The sequence below is a fragment of the Cucumis melo genome, chromosome 5 (genome assembly GCF_025177605.1).
Source record: "Cucumis melo cultivar AY chromosome 5, USDA_Cmelo_AY_1.0, whole genome shotgun sequence".
NCBI lineage: Eukaryota > Viridiplantae > Streptophyta > Magnoliopsida > Cucurbitales > Cucurbitaceae > Cucumis > Cucumis melo.
In genome coordinates this window covers 9,163,996-9,184,924 of record NC_066861.1, presented here as the reverse complement: position 1 = coordinate 9,184,924, position 20,929 = coordinate 9,163,996, and the positions used below count along the sequence as shown (strand labels likewise).

The 20,929-nt window shown below is 33.2% G+C and overlaps 3 protein-coding genes across 6 annotated transcripts; 2 read left to right on the top strand and 1 right to left on the bottom strand.

Moving 5' to 3' along the window:
• Positions 1-5,008: 5,008 nt before the first annotated feature.
• On the top strand, positions 5,009-7,948 carry EF1 (elongation factor 1-alpha). 2 transcript variants are annotated; one of them, XM_008459007.3, is made up of 3 exons: positions 5,009-5,172; positions 5,833-6,309; positions 6,829-7,948. In XM_008459007.3, exons 2-3 carry the CDS (start codon positions 5,848-5,850, stop codon positions 7,708-7,710), a joined length of 1,344 nt encoding a protein of 447 aa, XP_008457229.1. In that variant the 5' UTR covers positions 5,009-5,172; positions 5,833-5,847; the 3' UTR covers positions 7,711-7,948. The 2 variants fall into 2 exon arrangements, with proteins under 2 accessions (XP_008457229.1, XP_050940392.1); XM_051084435.1 differs by having other exon boundaries at positions 5,108-5,168.
• A 1,079-nt stretch (positions 7,949-9,027) lies between these two features.
• On the top strand, positions 9,028-12,753 carry LOC103496961 (uncharacterized). Of its 2 annotated transcripts, XM_051084434.1 has the most exons (7): positions 9,097-9,290; positions 9,379-9,533; positions 10,099-10,305; positions 10,886-11,066; positions 11,450-11,598; positions 11,843-12,070; positions 12,394-12,753. In XM_051084434.1, exons 1-7 carry the CDS (start codon positions 9,275-9,277, stop codon positions 12,508-12,510), a joined length of 1,053 nt encoding a protein of 350 aa, XP_050940391.1. In that variant the 5' UTR covers positions 9,097-9,274; the 3' UTR covers positions 12,511-12,753. The 2 variants fall into 2 exon arrangements, with proteins under 2 accessions (XP_008457231.2, XP_050940391.1); XM_008459009.3 differs by having other exon boundaries at positions 9,028-9,533.
• Positions 12,754-13,014: 261 nt separating this feature from the next.
• LOC103496962 (ER lumen protein-retaining receptor-like) lies at positions 13,015-16,974 on the bottom strand. 2 transcript variants are annotated; one of them, XM_008459012.3, is made up of 7 exons: positions 16,599-16,863; positions 14,920-15,185; positions 14,656-14,771; positions 13,953-14,026; positions 13,797-13,860; positions 13,611-13,691; positions 13,015-13,408 (listed from the first exon to the last, which is right to left on the bottom strand). In XM_008459012.3, exons 1-6 carry the CDS (start codon positions 16,693-16,695, stop codon positions 13,655-13,657), a joined length of 654 nt encoding a protein of 217 aa, XP_008457234.2. In that variant the 5' UTR covers positions 16,696-16,863; the 3' UTR covers positions 13,015-13,408; positions 13,611-13,654. The 2 variants fall into 2 exon arrangements, with proteins under 2 accessions (XP_008457234.2, XP_008457233.2); XM_008459011.3 differs by lacking the exon at positions 13,015-13,408 and having other exon boundaries at positions 13,463-13,691; positions 16,599-16,974.
• Between the last annotated feature and the right edge of the window lie 3,955 nt (positions 16,975-20,929).

Genomic DNA, 20,929 nt, shown 5'->3' with positions numbered 1-20,929 from the left:
AGGTTTCTCCCAACAAATGATTTTAGAGATTTTGAATCCTAATTTATACCATTTTTAGTATGCTCTATGGTTGTGATATAGCATGAGTTGCCTCCTCATCATAAATAAATTATTGAAACATACTATAGTGTGAATAGTCTCGTGAATGTTTACCATTTGCTTATTTGGTAGGAGTGAAGCAAATATGTGAAGATTTATGAGTTTAATAAAGTTTGATGTGAATTAATTTGATGGAATGATCAACTTTGACCTTTGGTAACTTGGAAGTGAAAGTCAAAGGATGATTTTGAAAGGAAGACAGCAAGTGATCTTTCTAAAGAGTTAGGTAGTAATGGTGGTTTAGGAGTCCAACCACAATTCCAATAAAGATAATAAAAAGTCCATACATTGAATTTTGTTAGAAGAAAGAATACTGAATAGCGAAGGGTGTATATCATAGGATAATTCAATATTAATAACTAGCAATTGGAAAGCGAATAAAGAGTTCATATAGAAAAAGTTAATGAGAAACCAGATAATTTGGACATGTGAAAAAGAATTGTCTTAACAGAGGAAGATCGTGAAAATGCTCCTAACTCAAATACTAATGTTGTTACCATGACAGAGGATATGATATTACAATATTAGAATGTGTATTCCAAATGGTTTAAATAATTGTTGCTGCACAAACTGTGTGGTTTTTTTAAATATCATGCAGTTTTACAATATGTTGGAAGAAAAACAATTATCCTGAAAGTTAAAAAGAACTATGGAGCTATGGCATCATGAAGGGGTGAATGGTTTTGAGGAATCTATGTTGAGTCATTTTGACACATTCAATTGCAAAGTTATGAAGTTATGGAAGGCTCGTTGGTCTTCACCAAATTGAGGAAGAGATTTGTCTACAAAGGGTGATTTTAAACAACAATGCTTTGATCAAAGTTGCTAAGTACGATTATATCCTATTTATGCCTAAATATGCATAGTTTTTTAAAATTTACATTTTGCCAGAAGGCGTAAGTTGATTCAATCACTTTGTTTTCTGATTGCAATGTGCTAATTGACATGCTAAATAAGGTGTTTGAGGCTTCCTTAAAAATATGTGGTCTCCTTTATCTCATTTGGAGGTCTCTTGAATCTTTCTGCATAGTCTTCTTTCAATTTATTTGTCGTGAGAGGAATAGAACGGTCAATGAATTAGCTTGTCAAAGCTTTTTAGGTGTTTATTATAATTGGATGTCTAATTATCTGAATAAGATGATTTTATATTGTAATTTTAATGCCCAAAAATGACAATGAATTTATCTTAATACTAGAGGCATTTAAATATACTTAAAAAAGAAACAAAACTAATTAAATAACTGGACAACCCAACCCAATAAAATATTTGAAGATCTTATTTAAGTTATTTAGGTTGCAATTTCACCCAAAAAATTGTGTTAGTTAAAAAAAAATCTTCTTAATCCAATCCAACCCATTTAGTGGGAGAGAAATTTTAGATTAAATTATAGTTTACAATTAATTAATTAATTATCATTATAAACTAGCAATATATTGTTTATTAAAACAATACCAAAAAAAAAAAAAAAAAACCATGGCCAACTTAAGAACTAACCATTAAAAGTGCAATAATTGCAATAGATAAATTTAGAATTTACTCAGAATTTGTAAATAATAGTTTTCTAACCGCTACACTTATGTAATATGCCACAATTTTAATTTTAAGCAATAAAATAAAAGTAATTAACACATAAACTAAACTGCAAATAAATTCTGGTCTAATTTGTATTTTTTAAGAGATATTTTTAACGCAAAATATTTATAATAATTCTGAAAACGAAAAAAACCTACATATCGTCAATCATGCATGTAATATAGTTGGCATACGATCATTTAGATGTCTAAACAAATTTTCTAAGATTCGTCTACTACACGATCATTTATATTTATTTACTTCTAAATCTAAACGACATCTACGATCTTGAACAATCAACGGTAAATATTTTATATTTGATATACGATACCAAGTTTGGAAAAAATGAAAAGAAAAAAGATTGATAAAAAGAAAAAAAGAAATAAAATATCTAAAAAAATGGCTGCTTTTTTATAGACCTCCCATATTATGGATTTGTTATATTTATGATTTTTTTATAAATAGAGTAAAAAGAATTCAAAACAACATAATTGCTCTCTAACACATTTTTACAAAGTCGAACACATTTTTACAAAGTCGAACCGGCCAAAAACTTCCATGCTTCCACATTTGTTTATTTAGAATATAACACATTTATTTATTTTGAAGTTAATAATTTTTTATTTTAAATAATATCCTCTTAAAACTCAAAAGAGTAAATTTTCTTTTATAAAATTTATTTATTAAGTTGTTATAATTTACAAAAGTTTTTCAAATCAAATCAAAATGAAAATACACAACAAGAAAGTTCTTATAATATCAGTTTCAAAATTATCATCCACCTTAAAAAAGAAAAAATCCAAATTCAAACTTTTATTAAAAATATGGATTCATCGTGTTGAATAAGAAATTTTGGAACCAATCACAAATTGTCACATCATTTACTAAAACAATTGTATTTGGAATTAAGTAAAAATTGACATGTGTCCCAAATTAAATTTGAAAACAAATTGACAATTAGGTGTCTTTATTACGACAATTGTATCAAATTAATTATTTTAGTTCAATTAAATATTATTTAGTTAGGCAAAAATTCATTGAGCCAAAAAACAAGCTTAATCTAGCCTAAAATAAAATATGACCCAAATTGAGCCCATGGCTATGGTGCATAACCAGCACGGGCTCAAGTCCGTAAAAGCCCACTAGGGAACTCTATATAAATAGAGGAGTTCTTCGGTTGGAAAATTTTTGACTCCTCAACTGCTATAGAAGATTGAAGCTCTTAAAGATACAAGTTTTCTTCCAAAAAGTCTCAACTTCAAGAACACCCTCGAAGATTGAAGTTCTTTTGAAGATACAGGCTTTCTTCCAAAAAGTCTCCAACTTCAAGAACACCTTCGAAGATTAAAGTTCCTTTGAAGATACAAGCTTTCTTCTAAGTCTCCAACTTCAAGAACAGTTTCGAAGATTGAAGCTCTTTTGAAAATTCAAGCTTTCTTCCAAGTCTTCAACTTCAAGAACACCCTCGAAGATTGAAGCTTCTTCGAAGATACAAGCTTTCTTCAAAGACTCCAATTTCAAGAACATCACGTGCTTCGCTTCTTCAAATCAAGCGTAAGCATCCAGCCAAGATAAAATTCTAGAGATCGAACACATGGTAAGTTAATAATGTCAAGGACCATTTGGGGAAAGGTTGGGTTATAGGTTAGAGTTATGATAAACCTAGAATTATGATAAAATGTGTTTGGGGAAATGATTGTTGAGGAAGTGTTATGATAAGGTGTGTTTGGGGGAAGAGTTATAGAAAGTGTTATGATAAGATGCATTTTGGGGAAAAGTTGTGTGGGTAAGGTTATGAAAGTATTATGATAAGATGTGTTTTGAGAAATGAGTTATGTAGATAGTGTTAAGGAATTTATATATATATATATATATTTAATTCATATTATAATTAATCCAATACACGAATTTCTTATATTTAATTTACTAAATCGTCGTAGTTTTCGTAAAATAATTTGCCTTAATTTATTTAACTACGACGTTCATTTTCAACACTTTTTAAGTATACATTACATTTCAATGCATTGATTTTTATGAATGTAACACACAACCCATAAATATGTAATTAAGTCTAAATAACAATTAAAAATACAAAGTATCAGGAATAGAAAATAACAATCAAGACTTTTACCAATTATAATTTTGTTTTTTAGTTGAAAATTACAGTGAATCTAGTTTTAGATTTATGTTGAATTTATTTTAGTCCACTTTAAAAATATTAACTTTAATTTTTATTCTTTAAATATTTAAGCAAATTAACAAAATACAATCAGGTTGAGATTGATATCAAAATTTTAATTTCACAAATATATTGATATGAATTTGAACATAGACTTTTCGAGGTAGTTAAATTAAATTTAATTGTATAATCACAATAAATTACCTTGAACAATGAAGAAATTAAAATTTGAATACAGTAATTGTAACGAATTCATTACTTAAAAACAAACTATGTTTTTAAAATAAAAAAATTAACAAAATTTATAAATATAAAAAATTACAAATATATAAAAAAAAAGATTAAGAGAAAGTTGAGGAATAAAACTAGAATTATAATAGGGTTAAAGAAGAGGTTAGGGACTAAAACTAGCATTACGATAATCAACCCCACCCTCCTCTTTGAAACCCTTTCCCAAACATGATCTTACCTTTCATTGTGATTTGCATAATTTGAGATTACTTATTTAATTTATTTTTTAAAAACATCATAATAAATATCTGGTAATTAAAAAAATACACATCTTCTTATTTAAAATTAAAAATTGATTTCATCCTATCTTAATTCAAATCTTAGAAAAATGAAAACAAATTAATTCATTCTAGTCTATATACTATTTTAAAATTAATAATTCGTAAATTATTCAAAAAATAAATCGTGAACAACCTAATCTAATCTACTTGGTATAATAGAGAAAAAAAAAAAGACATCATAACGGTATTTTTAGTATAGATAAAAACTATTTTTTTTTTTTTTTATAATTCTAAAAGTGTATTAACTAAATTGTTTTAAACAAAAATTGAATGTCTAAACTGTTATTTTTAGGGAATATAATTTGAAAACGCATATATCCCAACTAGTACGCAATATTCCAAAAATAAACAATAGAGTCATAGACTTTAATTTTTTCTTTTTAATAGAATTTAATTTCAAATAACCAATTTCGTAAATTTTCAATAAAGGAAAAAAAAAAAAAGAGAGAAAAAAATGATGGTGGCAGCTTCTCAATCTTGTGGTCTGCCGTACGACTGCGCCTCAAAAGTATATCCGTCGAAGAAGAGGAATTAGGGCAAGCAAATCAAGGGCTATTATCGTAATTATGTTTCAAGATAGAAGGGTATAATTGTAAAATTAATTAAAAGCGATACCACGGTCTCATAGAAACCCTAGACGCACTTTGGCTATAAATATACCATAAACCTCATTGCAAATGCCTCGCTGCTTGCTCCTGCGTTAAATTTAGGCTGCTTCTTTCTTTTGATTTCTCTGCAAATTCTTGTGGGTAAGCTTTCGATTCTTCTTCCTCTTCCTTGTTTTTGTTTCATGTTTCTCTTTTGTTGATTCGTTTCTTTGTAACTTTTATGCAATCATAAGGCACGACCTTGTCATATTTCTTCCTCGATTTGTTTTGTATGCCTGTGTTAATGTTTTGAGTCAGATCTAGAATTATCACGTTGTAAATTGATGACCCTTTACGGATCTTGGGTAAACTTTGAGTTAATGTATGTTTTTCTTTTTTTAATAAACTGATAGTATCTTAGGTGTTCGACAATAGATGATGATTCAACGTAGCATGCCTTATCTTTGTTATGATTTACATCTTTGTATGGATGTTCAATAATATTGTGAAATCTGACGTTACGTTTATGATGTTTCATAGCTGAGATTCAGCTTTTTTTGTTTTTAGAAATTGATTTTCTAGATTTGTTTATTGGGTTGTTTATGGTGGCTTTATGTTCTCGTGAACCCTCCTACATGTATTGTTATGCTTAACTAGGGTTGTTAGATCTTCTAATATCATGTTACTTTTTAGGATGTTGTTTATGCCGATTATGTGTATAATATCAGTTGATTTATTTTCTGTCAAATCCTTTGTTGTTGTTGTGTTAGACGGTTTCGAATGTAGGGAGTTCTTATCCTTCCTTTGTTTCTTTGTTTGCAGTTCGATTAATACCAAATGGGTAAGGAAAAGACTCATATCAACATCGTGGTTATTGGCCATGTCGACTCTGGGAAGTCGACCACCACTGGTCATCTTATCTACAAGCTTGGAGGAATTGACAAGCGTGTGATTGAGAGATTCGAGAAGGAAGCCGCTGAGATGAACAAGAGGTCATTCAAGTATGCTTGGGTGCTCGACAAACTTAAGGCGGAGCGTGAACGTGGTATTACCATTGACATTGCCCTGTGGAAGTTTGAGACCACCAAGTACTACTGCACAGTCATCGATGCTCCCGGACATCGTGACTTTATCAAGAACATGATTACTGGAACCTCACAGGCTGACTGTGCTGTCCTCATTATTGACTCCACCACTGGTGGTTTTGAGGCTGGTATTTCTAAGGATGGTCAGACTCGTGAGCATGCTCTTCTCGCTTTCACCCTTGGTGTCAAGCAAATGATCTGCTGCTGCAACAAGGTTGTTATACATGCATACGTTTTGCTATTCCGTTCTTGCATGTTTTATTTTCTTTTATATAATAGTTGTTAATTTTGACAATATAATTTATGTTATAAATCTGATAGAGGGCCACATTCATAGTGAAGATGCAATGTGGCTATTTGCTGGCATCCATGGACGTTATTTATCATTGTCCTGACTATGATCTGTGTTCGCTTTATTAGGTAATAAATTCTGTTTTCTTGAGGAGAGAATGGCCATTAGGGTGTTGGCTCCGGTCCCAAAACTGGTGTGGTTCTTTTCAAAGAATCAATGGGGGTTCAAATCCCCCTCTCTCCCCATATAATAGATACTGATACCTTGTTAATAATGCTATTTCTATTAGGCGTAGTTGTTAATAGAATATTCCATATTCAATTTCTTACTATTTTGGCTTTCTAATTTCTTATAAAACTTTTCATATAGCATACAATTTTTTCCAGGAGTGAATGCAATTTGTTTTTAATGTATCTTGCTTTTTATTGTTGTCTTATGTAGATGGATGCCACCACTCCCAAATACTCCAAGGCAAGGTACGATGAAATCGTGAAGGAAGTCTCATCTTACCTCAAGAAGGTCGGATACAACCCAGACAAAATCCCCTTCGTTCCAATCTCTGGTTTCGAGGGTGACAACATGATTGAGAGGTCCACCAACCTTGACTGGTACAAGGGACCAACCCTTCTTGAGGCTCTTGACTTGATCTCTGAGCCCAAGAGGCCCTCAGACAAGCCCCTCCGTCTCCCACTTCAGGACGTTTACAAGATTGGTGGTATTGGAACTGTCCCTGTTGGACGTGTTGAAACTGGTATCCTCAAGCCTGGTATGGTTGTTACGTTCGGACCAACTGGACTGACCACTGAAGTTAAGTCTGTTGAAATGCACCACGAGTCTCTCCCAGAAGCTTTGCCCGGTGACAATGTTGGATTCAACGTCAAGAACGTTGCTGTCAAGGATCTCAAGCGTGGTTTTGTTGCCTCGAACTCCAAGGACGACCCTGCCAAGGAAGCTGCCAACTTCACATCTCAGGTTATCATCATGAACCACCCCGGTCAGATCGGTAATGGTTATGCTCCAGTCCTTGATTGCCACACCTCCCACATTGCTGTTAAGTTCGCTGAGATCCTCACCAAAATCGATCGTCGATCTGGTAAGGAGCTTGAGAAGGAGCCCAAGTTCTTGAAGAATGGAGATGCCGGTATGGTTAAGATGGTTCCAACCAAGCCCATGGTTGTGGAGACCTTCTCTTCATACCCACCATTGGGTCGTTTTGCTGTTCGTGATATGCGTCAAACCGTTGCTGTTGGTGTTATCAAGAGTGTGGAGAAGAAGGACCCAACAGGAGCCAAGGTCACCAAGTCCGCCGTGAAGAAGAAATAAGTGATCAAAGCCTGCATTTTGTGTCATTGAGAAAACATGGTTTTAATATGCAAAATATGAGACTTTTGGTTTTTGGTACTCTTAGTAGTTCTTATTTATTTAGTTTACATGTCTGGTTTTGTGTTTTTTCTCTTTTTAATTTTGGTATGCTGTTTTTGAGTCATTTTGAGACATTAAATTGTTGGATACTGCTGAGGGTTAAATGTTTTTAATCTAAGTTTTAATTTCTCTTCTGCCATTTCTTTTTATTGTTTTTTCCACATTCTTCTACTTATGTTCTGCATTTTAATGGTCGACTGGAAATTGCATTTGTTTCATTTTTGGATTCAGCTAACTTGGTGCACATTTTCTAAAAAGATCATTGAGGAGAAGGCCAAAGGGGAAGAAAAACAATTAAGACAGATTGAGGTTATGTAAAATTTATTATTTCGTCTAGAGAATCGAAGTGCACTTTTTTTTCTCCTCAAATTTAGTTTGTCATATTTTAAGCAAAATGGTTGGTTTTAATGGGAAAAGTGAGTAAACGCGTCCCCCCAGGGGCACAGCTCAACATTTCAGCTAGTACTTGGTGTACTTGTACCCTATCTTTTGAAAGAGGGAAACAACAATATGGATAAATGAGTCACCCTCCAAAATGAGATTATCATCTTAGGTAGCTCGCACTTTGGGTATGGCAATGCCAAAACATAAACATGATTTATGACAACTCCAATAACATATTATTTAGAGGCTTCATCGATCATCTTCTTTTTAACACATTATTTATGTACTCAACACGATGTTAGATTTCCAATCTTTACTTCTTCACATTCATGGAACTAAAACACAACAAAGGTCAGAGCACATTAGTGCTTCTTCACCCAATTGTCTATAGGAAGTGGGAGTCACTGTGCTATGAAGAGAGAGACAAGCAATGATTATACCACCATTACAAAAAAACTTTTGTTAAAACTCAAAATCTGTAATTGATTTCTACATTTTAATTTTATTTGACGAGCATCATCAGTTATAAAGAATATTCAATTTTTTCTCCCTCATTGAACCCTAATTTTCAATTAGATGAACTTTTTAAGTTTTAGATTTGTAGGAAAAAAGCACACGATTTTTTTTAAAAACATTATATACCGAAATTTTCAAATTTACCAACTTCTTATTATATACCGAACATCCGATGGCTCTAAGATGGAAAGATCTTACCTGAAATTAAGGTCCATATATATTAAACCTCAAGATGTTTTAAAGGCATTAAATATGAAAAAAATGTAAATGTAAATAAAAAGCTTAGAACTTATTTGATATTTTAAAGTTTAAGAGATCTGATATTATTTCTAACATTTTCAATAAAAAGTGTAAATTTTAACAAAACCAATTTTTTCCCCCAAATATCTAATTTCGTTACATCTCATGATCTCAAAGCCTCACTTCTTTCTTTCTTCTTCTCGCTTCAATTCTGAGAATCCGAACCCTTTTTTTTTTTCTTTTTTTCTGTTAGAAAGACAAAGAAAGGAAGGAATTCCAATGGTTTCTTGAGGCTTTTTTACAGTTGTTCCGAACTGGAAAGACGATGACGCCGAGCCGTTGTAACTTCTTCAACTCGAACATCCTCCTTTCTTTTCGACTCCTTCATGGAAAACGACAAACCCCTTTCTTCTTCTTCTTCTTCTTCAGACTCCACCAGATTATCGGATCCGGAAAATGCCAAGGTTATTGAATGGGAGGACTTCGAACAAGAGCTTGCCAGGCTATGGAGTCTCTCTTCGGCACTCCAGGAAGCGAAGCAACAAAAAGAATCTCTTAAGCAAAAGCTTGACTCCTTAATTCAGGTTTCTTTTCGTTGATTTTAATTTTGTGGTTTTTTATCTTCTGCTTGGGGATTTTGGGCAGCCTGCATTTTCATCTACTGTGTGAATTGGGTTTTTTTCTTGGAACGTCTGGGGATTATTGGGAATGGGATCTATTTAGTTTCTTAGTGATGTTGGAGAAGTGTAGTGCGAGAATTTTTTAGTTTATGCGGCAGAGGAGTTTATGTTATACTCAACAAGGCTGAGGGTTTTAGACCCTTTTTTTGCTCATTCCGATTCCGGGTCACGGCATTTTTTCTCAAAACTACAAGTTGAGTGGAGGTCGAATTTCTCGTCATTTACATCTTAGAATATATATTTTGGCGATTTGTTGCATTACCGCGTTACCCTTGAAGGCTAATGAGTGAAGTTTCATTAAGAGAACAGTTAAAATAGATAACTGTTGGCCTTCTCGATTTTATTTTGGTGTCTTCCCTTTTGGGGGGATTGGAAGGTTTTGATTGATCTTCTTTAGGAATTTTTATGTGGGTGATTTCAAGCCATGTAGATAAAGTCTTTGGACTTTTGGTTGTTATTTGTTGGACAGATTGATTCCCAGTCAGTTAGTCGGTCAAATGAGCTTGCTGAGATGCGCGAGAAACTTGAAGCGAGGAAATGTATTATGGAGAATATGGGGATGCGTTCTAAACTTGTATCAGAGGATGTGAAGAAACAAGAGGAAAGTCTTAGCATTGAAGTCAGATCACTTTTGGTTGCTGGGACTGCTTTATCTAAAGCTAGGAAGCGATTGCAGGTAAACTATCTGCAGTATGATTAGAAGTCACATAAAAAATTTCATTAATATGAGCAAGAACTAAGTAGAGATGGAAATAATCATGACACACACATACACTCATTAACCATACTTTGTAGAGATGCCTAACTTGTTAATAACATAAAAAATGGATAACGACTCTGGCTTAAGGTCTCTGGTATTTTGAAGTCGAAGAGATCAATTTTAACATATGTTATCCTTCACCACATTTATCTCAAAATGGAATTTTTGTAGTGTTGTTCTGTAAGGTTGCAAAGCTATCGTACTGATTGTTGAAAATCCTTAAGATAGTTCATACTTAATGGGGATGTGATGCCGCAGGCTGCTACCAAGCCCTCAACAATTGCCTGATGAATGTAAATTTGTGAATTCCATGTCCTAGGCAACATTGATGATTGAAAATATTTACAATTTTTCTTTTGTTTTTCATTTCTTCTGTTGATATTCAAGTCACTGGGTCTCCACCCAGAATAGTAAATAAAGTTCTCAGAGAAATCTTTACTAGCGACTCTACTAACTAGGTAACTGGCATGCTGTTATGATTCCTTATCTTTGACAGGAGTCAAATAGATTACTTTCTGGGGAAGAAGGCTATGATCGCCTTAAAAGCTTACAGAAGACGCTGAGAAGAAGACAGCAATTTATGATTTCACAAGTTGCATTTCTCTATCCCGTAAAAATATCGACTGGACCTGCTAAGGATCAAGAGCTCGAATCATTTCCCAGCACTAGTAGATTAGGTATATGCTAGTAAGTCTGAGACAGTCGATAATTTTTCACTTACGAGACTTGGTTCAGTCCAGGTATTGCAAGATAGTTGGAGGAATTATTTAAAAAATCCGCACTATTTGTCTCTCTTTTGAAGTGCGATCAAATTGATAAAAATTCATTAAAATATTTTCTGTTTCTCACTTGATGCTACTATTTTTGAAGCAAAACCTCGCAAGTATTAGTTGTGTTAAGCCCTTGTGTTAGAATGCATAATATTCTCGACCATTGTACCTTATCTTTCATAGCCTGTTAATATTATTGTTTTAGTCTTTACAGAATTTTTTATGCTGTACCATGTTAAGACTTCATTTGATCGTGCCTTTTGATCATATACATTTTTTCATTCCACCAGGGAATTCTTCTGGATCTAAACCTGTCAATCATGGATCTTTGACAATATTAGGTCTAAATTTGAATGTGCTTCCATTTAAAAAGATGAGCTTCTTCAGCGACAAGAAAGAGACTCAGAGGTCTGCATCTGCCTTGGGATACGTAGCTCATGTATGTTCTCTCTCATCTTGATATGATTGTGCTGTCAACTTGTACTTTCTTCTTCTTCTACAACTACTAATTTACAAGCTGCTTAATGTCGGCTAGACTTTGCAAGTAATATTTGCCTATTTGGTGTATTTAGTTTGGATTGTTGTGAAATATTATGATTTGGTTTTGGTTAACCTCTAGTTGATGCTGTTTTAACAGTCAGTGATGTTAAATGTAGACGCTATTGTGTTCTATTTTTCTGCAGGCTGTCTCCCTTATATCTTCATATCTAAAAGTTCCCTTACGCTACCCTTTACGCTTGGGTGGTTCTCGTTCCTACCTTTGTGACTACGCACCTTCAATAGAACCCACGTCATCTGCTTCCTTATCCACCACTCAACCTTCCACAAATTTGAAGCATGTCGAGTTCCCACTCTTTTTAGATGGACAAGATACAACGAGAGCTGCTTATGCTGTATTTCTGTTAAACAAGGTGTTTCCTTCATTCATTCTTAGTCTGGATTTTGTGATTCTTCAAGTTCCAAAATAAGTAGTAGGTTTTTCATGCGAAGTGGCAAGATGGTTAGCTCATATAATTCAAATTCACCATTCTCAATTTTCTACAGAAACCATTCCATCTCACGCATTTTGTTTCTGTTTCTTTTTTGTTTGGGTTTTTCATCCCTAGTCCTCCTGGCTTAAGAACTATAATTTTACCTACTACGTTTACTTCAATTATTGCTTTTAACAAGCCACTTCGTGTTGATCTTTTAAGCTCTACTTGTGTCATAGTTCTGCTCTGTCAATCTGTTGCAGGACTTGGAGCAACTTCTGAACTTTATTGGCGTGAAGAGTTTGGGCCCACGTCATATATTGGCTAACTTGAAGGAGCTTTTCAGGGTCATCCAATCTGCAGATTATATTGATAAGTGATCCAAATTTTCAAAGAAACTTAGGCTTGTAGGTTGAACAACATTGTAAATGGATCGGTTGCATATTCTTACACAGGTGCGAATTTCTTTTTTTGGTCAGCACCTTTTTCATATCATATAACATTGTTAGTTGTTGCTGATACCCATATACAAAGCTGAAGCGTATTGTTTACTTTGTCGTTTAAGTACTCGATACACCGAAGAGAAAGGATATCAAAACGCATAAAGGAAAGTTTCAAGATAATCATCCTGCAATATTCCTATCTTTTCCATCTTTCCTTACTTGAAATGACAGTGTCTAGACCAGTTAGCGTAAATATTTGAACTAGTTTCCATTTGTTTTAGTGCTTTTAGATTTGTGCTTAATACTTTGATTAGATTTGTTGAAAAATAATTTGAGTTATTGAGAGCCAGAATACCATTTTGATCTTCAGATGCTTCACACGCATCTCGATCAATTTGAGAGACCAGAATTGTTTGAAGTAATTATGTTTTTAGCCTAAAATTTAAAAAATGCTGAAATTCTTGCGACTGGCAGTTTCTTTTATTTAGTAAAGACTAAATTATAAAAACTGCACTTGAATTTTCGTTGTTTTGTGTACAATACTGCGACCTTCATTTATGTTTCAAAACTACATTTGTAATAAGATGGAAAGTCGATATAGCGAGTATCTAGAATGTGGTAGTAACTAGGATGCTTGCTTAGATTAAGTTTGAACGAATGACCGACCTTTTGTCCAACATTCCAACGCTTTTTTCTACCTCAAAGAGTATAACAACTTTTTGAAGAATAAAAGTGGTTTAAAAAAGACAAATTTCGGACGTATTGTTTCTATAATTTGACCTATACATTCATCTGCAGTCTTCAATTACGAGAGCCCCCATTTTGTAGAAGAAAGCTGCATACAAATTGATAATTTTGAAATTGAAGTTTTTGAGATTGAACAAAAGGATGAAAATGAAAGATTATATTTATAAGGCCATCTCCAATTCAAGTCTTCCTAATTTAAATAAAGCCCCATACTAGAACTAATTCAAAACTAACAGAAAAGATCAATAAAAACAAAATTAAAAATGCAGCGAGATTTTCAAGTTCTTCACCTTCTGCCAAAGTGTAACACGATTCCAACACTAATCCCTTTAGGTTAAGCTGGTAACTCAAGTTTGACGTTGTTCTTCCAGCTGAAAGAAATCAATTAAAATGGAGTCAATGGTAGAAAATCATCCAAGGATCGAAGACGTATGCATTATAATACAAAGCATCAAACATTATGTTGTTGAACTTACCTTAAGATGTAGTAGTAAAAGAAATCGGCATACAGCAATGTTTGCATGAGACCAGCTATCCAAGCTGCAAAAGCAAATTTGTTAGACGACGAATAAGGAACAATTTTGCCTGTGTGTGCGCGCCCGTGTGAGTATGTGAGAGAGAGAGAGACGTACTTATCCAGCGGACAAAGTGAGGTTCGGTGAAGTAGCGATAGACCCAATTTAGCAAGTACAACACACGGTAGGCACTGAAAAGATAAGATAACAAGGAGATAAATGTATGTTCAAAGGCTTAGGTTTAGATGAAAAGGAGTATGCGTTCATGCTTTTGAAACAAAGGCCTTCCCAACTTTCAGATAGTTGTATCTCTTGCAGGGACTTAAATGGATGCAACTCTCTTTCAGTGAAAGAAATCCATAAAAGTTCATCAAAAGAAGTTACAAAGTATAACTCAACCAACCTTAAGTTTTCTTTTTTTATTTGGTAATGACAGAATGATTCTCAAAATCATTAAATTTTTTCACAAGATAGCTTCCCAACAAGAGATGTGAAAGACCTAAAGGCATTACCTTGAAAAGGTGATCAAGCCAACACAAAATCTTGCATCAAGGAGAATGTAACGATATTCTGTTTGTTTAATACTAAGTAACCCATTTGGTATCATCATAACTTCTGAACACAATTTGGAGATAAATTAGACAATTAAGCATGTCTTGAAACAGCATGGTAAGAGACAAAAATGAAAACAAAATGTTTTCATCTTCACGGATGGAACATAAATTCCTTTAGAATCCTTCAATACCCATATGCGGTTTAAAATCAAAATCAAATGTACATAACAAGACACTCGGAAAAGATTTTGGAAATGGAGAGTTACCCAAGAAGGAAAACGTATTGTCCTGTTAAAGTATCGATATTCCTTGTCCTTTGTAGCAACACCAATTGAGGAAGAATGGCAACGGCTTCGAGATATAGGGAAAACGTCCACATTACCTAACATTTGCATTCATTAAGAACATAGAACAGGGATCGAAAAATGATGCAAAGCTATATCTATAATGCAATTCATGATGGACTCGACACTCAGTTGTGATAAGAACCACTTCAAAAGAAAGAGAAGAAAAAGAAACACTGTATGTACCTCTTTAAATGTAAGTTTATGATTAATAACTAGTGCCAACAACAGACAAGGCAACACGATAAATTGGTGGCGAAACGTGTCCTGGTCCTTATCATATGACCTACGCACGGCTTTGTGACGTCGCATGTACCAAACAATGGATAGAGAACTCGCCAGGAATATTAATTTCATTAGCAAATTATATATTGATGTAAATCGGTCAAAAATGTCCAAATAACGGGTAATAAACACCAGGGCGTAAAGTTCTTGAGTCTTCAAAGAAATGCCTGCAGAATCAATAATCAGATTCAGACATGATATACTAATAGACATGGTAGCTTTAATCAGAATTAGAGTTTAAACTTTCACAACCAACAAGTTATTGCTCATATCGCAGCAAAGAAAACATAAGAGACTCGTCAAACTGAACTGTTTTATGATGAAATAATCAGTGCAGAAAGTCCAGAGACAACAGACTGGCTAGATTATAACGATGAAAGCGAAATTTGTGAGGTAAAGAAAATATCCTGATCCACATCCAAAGAATTTATATTCCATTAATAAAAGACATTAGCCAATGTCTAGACTAGACTAGTTTACACAAACCGTCATGAGCTTATGGAAAATTATTTTACCCTCCGACATTTGCTTATCAACAACTCACAAAATTTTTAATATTCTACATAGGTAGTCCTCCAAAGGGGATACTTGACCAACGGAGTAGGAGTTTAGAGAACTCCACTCCTCATTTGGCTCAGAGTTCATGGCTCCATGACTAAAAAAACATAACTTCCATTACTTCTAACGCAAACTATAGGTCTCATATAATGACTATAACTGCTCATATTTAAATTCTAACAGACTAAACAGTCCCACTCTTGCTCCAAAGTCCAAAAGTTTCCCAAGGACTTGAACCCAATCTAGTCCAGTTTACTTTTTCACCTTGCTCCAACCTGCGGTGGTTCATTGATAGAAGACAGTAAGATTTCATAAACCAAAGGAATATGATAGAACACCAAGAGATATGTTCTTATTCAATTGATAATACTTAACTATTACAAAGAAGAATCGATAGAATATCAATTCTAAATTGAAATTACAGAAAACATGTAGAACTACCCTATGCCTCTCCTTTCTCTCAAGGTTGAACGCGGAAACTACCCACAAAATGCTCTCCCCTCTCCTTTCCGAATGCCCTCCTATTTAACTACTTCTTTCCTCAAACCAACTGTGGTCCGCATCCTTAATGCTCACACTCCCACTCGCATGTGCACTATCCTTCTTCCCTCTCCTACTATATTGCAATACAATTGGAGGTCTAACAGAATAGTTGCATACACTTAACCTTGTATGATCTACATTTGAAGGTAGGAAGCTTGGAGTTTTGCAATGTATATTGGAATTTGTAAGTTTATAATTCATAAAAGTTAAAAATGTGAGTTCACGAGTTCAAGTTTTCAAGTCGAATCCATGACTGAAACTCAAATTCCAATCGAATTTGCCAAAAGAAGAGGAAAATCAAGGACTAACCAAACCAAACCCTTACCCAAATTCTAGTCTCATTAAGTTCCAAAACAATGAGGCACCAATAAGTGACCATCATATACAAGTACACGAATAATTGAGGAGGGAGTTGAGAAAGTCCACAACCAGTAAAACAGTGGTAAAAGGGTTTGATTAATTAGAGAAAGAAGACGAACCAGCACAAGACTTGATAGTATGGATTTTGAGAAGTAAAACCAAAATACTGGACAAATGGGTCATATCCCCAGCCAATCTGAAAACATTCATCTTCATAATTTCGGTGTCGGAAGATTGTGATATTTCTGGGCGTTGGAATCAGCCGGAAAAGGAAGAAGTAGAATAGAATGGAATTGGACCTTTGTTTTTGAGCAGACGTATTTTAGAACGAAAGCAATTATTTGTTGTTTAGAGATGAAATAGAAGAAGTTAGAAGTGGGAACAAAAAAACACTATAAAAAGTAGAAGTGTACCAAACCCAACCAAATTTGAACTCATTTGGTTTGGTTTTATTTTCTTTAAGCAGAAGATCGAACCCATTAATTTCTTTTTGGAGAAAACAAAAAATTGACAGTTCCTCACATCAATTTTCTATTTAAAAGAACCGAACAAGAATAAGGGTATAAATCTTTTCACTCTAGGTTGTTTTTAATATTTTAATTATTATAGATAATTTTATATGGGTAAAAAAGAAACCACGAGAATTACCTAATCCTAAACTAGACTTGAGATTGATAGGAAACAAATTTGTGTGAGTTTCTTTCAATTGCAAGAAAAGCAAGCTTGCCTCGACCTCGACCAATAAAACTTGGGGGTATTGGATAATATAGTGCCTTTTCTAGAACCTTCTTAGTGCCCCCATCTCCACCTCAAGCGCCCTAATTTCAAATTGATAGATAATATACGATCCTAGTCCTGTTTGTTTTACACATTTTTCATGAAATTTTAGACAGATATTTAATATCTATGTTTGTTTCACGTAATTTCACTTTTTAAAACTCTGGACAATATTATTCATGGAACCTTAAAATTCACTTTAACGTGGGTTTTTTAATACTTTGTAAAAGTGTGAGATTTTTACGTGTGAAAAAGATGAGCGGCGAAGTATAACTTAGTTAATTATTAAATATAACTATATTTTTTAATGTTATGAAACTATTTCATATAAATTATTGGTTAAATTTTCTAACTAATTTATAGTAATTTAATTATTTTCAATAATTAATTTAATTATGTATGTTAAAAGATATACTTTTATTATTATTATTATTTAGCACTAACTAACATAATAATAAACTATTTAAGGTTAAATTTAATTGATCTTTAGCATTTAGTTAAGTAATTAATTTTAATCTTTACAAAGTATTAAATTGAACACAAATATTTAACTTTTAGACATCAATTATCCTAAAAATCCAAACACAGACCTTAATTATCCCAGATAGGGGTATAAACAGGTTGAGTTGGGTTAGAAGACATTCCTAACCCCAACCCATATTTTTGGGTTGATTGGGTTAGCAACTCGAATAACCCATAAATATTCTCAACCCAACCCAACCGAACCATACCCTTAAAATATGATTTGGGTTGGATTGGGTTGTCAGGTTGAGAAGGAGAGGTGAACGCCAGAGATTGAGAAGGAGACAGTGGACGCCGGAGATGAGAGGTCGAGACGAGACAGAGAGGGTGAGTCAGAGAGATGAGACACGATGTACAGGCTGATGAACAAAATGAGAATGAGGTGTGAGTCCATGACCTACTTCTTTTTCCATTTACTAAATTAATAATAGTAATAATAAATTAATACTTGTTATGAAATAAAGAATAAAAGAAAAAAAAAAAAAACAACCAAAGAGAAGAATAGAGAAGAGATGAAGAAGAAAAAACAATTGAACTAAATTGTGGTGTCTTACAAAGACACCACATACCTCTATTTATAGGACATATCATGGTATAGGTTACATTATGTAATTCAATGGGATGAATGTTATAACATGGAATGGAAGGAGAGTTATGTAAAAGTTAGTAACCTATGTATAGGTTATGGATATCTATAATTATATTTACAATACTCTCCTTTAGATATCTATATTATATAAAAATAAATGCCTCGTTAAAACCTTACTAAGAAAAAACCTGACGGGGAAAAATCCTAGTGAAGGGAAAAGAGTACATAATTTTTATACATTAATAACTGTCTCATTAAAAACCATGCTAGGAAAACCCAATGGGAAAAACCATAGTCAAGGAAAAAAGAGTGCAGTATTACTATTTCTTAAGGGTAATATTTCTACTCCCCCTTATGAATACATAGCTTGAGTTTCCTAAGTCATCATATTACAATGTTGTGCATAAGTTTTTCAAATGTTGATGTGGGTAATGCCTTTGTGGATAAGTCTGCCAAGTTGTCTTTTGAAGAAATTTGTTGAACACTGATGTAACTATTTCCTTCAAGGTCATATGTATAGAAGAGTTTTGGTGAGATATGCTTTGTTCTATCTCCTTTTCTATATCATCCTTTGATTTGTGCTATACATGCAGTATTATCTTCAAACAATATTGTTGATAAATTTTTACTGAAAGACAAACTACATGTTTCTCGAATATGATAAGTCATTGATCTCAATCATACACATTTTCTACTAGCTTCATGAATTGCAAGAGTTTCTGCATGATTCGATGAAGTGACCGTAATGATTTGTTTTATAGATCGCCAAGATATAGCAGTTCCTCCACATGTAAATAGATAACTTGTTTGAGATCTTGCTTTGTGTGGGTTAGACAAATATCCAGCATCTGCATAACCAACTAGATCAATGTTTGAATTAACAAACCCATATCAATCGTCCCTCGAAGATAATGAAGCACCTGCTAACTCCATTCCAATGTCTTTTTGTTGGAGAAAAATTATATCTTGCCAATAAATTAATTGAAAATGCTATATTTGGTATCGTGTTATTAGCAAGATACATCAGTGCACCTAGTGCATTAAGGTATGGTATTTCAGGACCAAGTAATTCTTCATTATCTTCTTGAGGTTGAAAGATATCCTTCTTCAAATCTAGTGATCGAACTGCCATTGAAATGTTCAATGAGTGTGCTTTGTCCATGTAGAATCTTTTTAAAATCTCTTATGTATATGTCGATTGATGACTAAAAATTCCATCGGCTAAATGTTCGATTTGCTAACCAAGGCAAAATTTTGTTTTGCCAAGATCGTTCATCTCAAATTCCTTTTTGAGATATTCTATTGCCTTTGAAAACTCTTCAAGAGTACTAATTATATTTAAATAATCAACATATACAACTATAATTGCAAATTTGACTGTGATTTCTTAATAAAAACACATGGACAAAATGGATTATTTTGATAATCTTCTTTCAATAAATATTCACTCAAGCGATTGTACCACATTCGTCCTGATTGTTTCAATTCATATAATGATCTTTGTAATTTGATTGAATATAATTCTCTAGAATTTGAATTATATGATTCAGGTAACTTAAATCTTTCAAGGATTTTCATACAGATTTCATTTTCCAAAGATTCATACAGGTATACTGTAACTACATCATAAGATGCATTTAAAAAATTTCACATACAGTCAGACTAATTAAATATCTTAATGTAATAGCATCCACCACAGGAGAATATGTTTCCTTATAATCAATGCCCGATCTTTGAGAAAATCCTTGTGCAATAAGTCGTGCTTTATATCTAGTGACCTCATTATTTTTATTTCTTTTACGCACAAATACCTATTTAAATTCCACAGGTTTTATACCTTTACGTATATGAATTATAAGTCCAAAAACTTCACGTTTCGTAAGTGAGTTCAATTCTGCTTGGATGACTTCTTTCCACTTGGACCAATTCTTTCTATTACGACATTCGTCAACAAATTTAGGTTCATAATCCTCATTTTCAGGAATGATATTATGTGCAACATTATACGCAAAAATGTTGTCCACAATTACATCAGTTCTATTCTATCTTTTTTCTGTCATTGTATAATTTATCAAGATCTCATTGTTATCTTCATATACTTGAGTGTCTTCAGCATTTTTACCATTAGTCGTGTCCAAGACTTTTTCTTGAATGTTTCTATTATCAATTAAGTCATTTCGACTATTGATCACTTTTCTTTCTTGAGGATTTTTATACTTTGAACTTATTGGTATTCCACGCTTTTGTCGCATTGCTGATTCATTACTTGTATCAACTTGCTGAGTTGGGATTTCAATTTTAGATGGAGCATTTGTAATCGGAATATATGACTTGGTCACTTTCTTAGTATCTGTAAATACATCTGACATTTGGTTTACTACACTTTGTCAATGAATTATTTTTTGAACTTCTAGTTCACATTGCTTTGTACAAGGATCTACATGAGACAATAACGATATATTCCAGACAATTTCATTTTCTAAATTCTTAATTCCTCCCCCTAATGTTGGAAAAGTTGTCTCATTAAAATGACATAAGCAAATCGTGTAGTAAAGACATCTC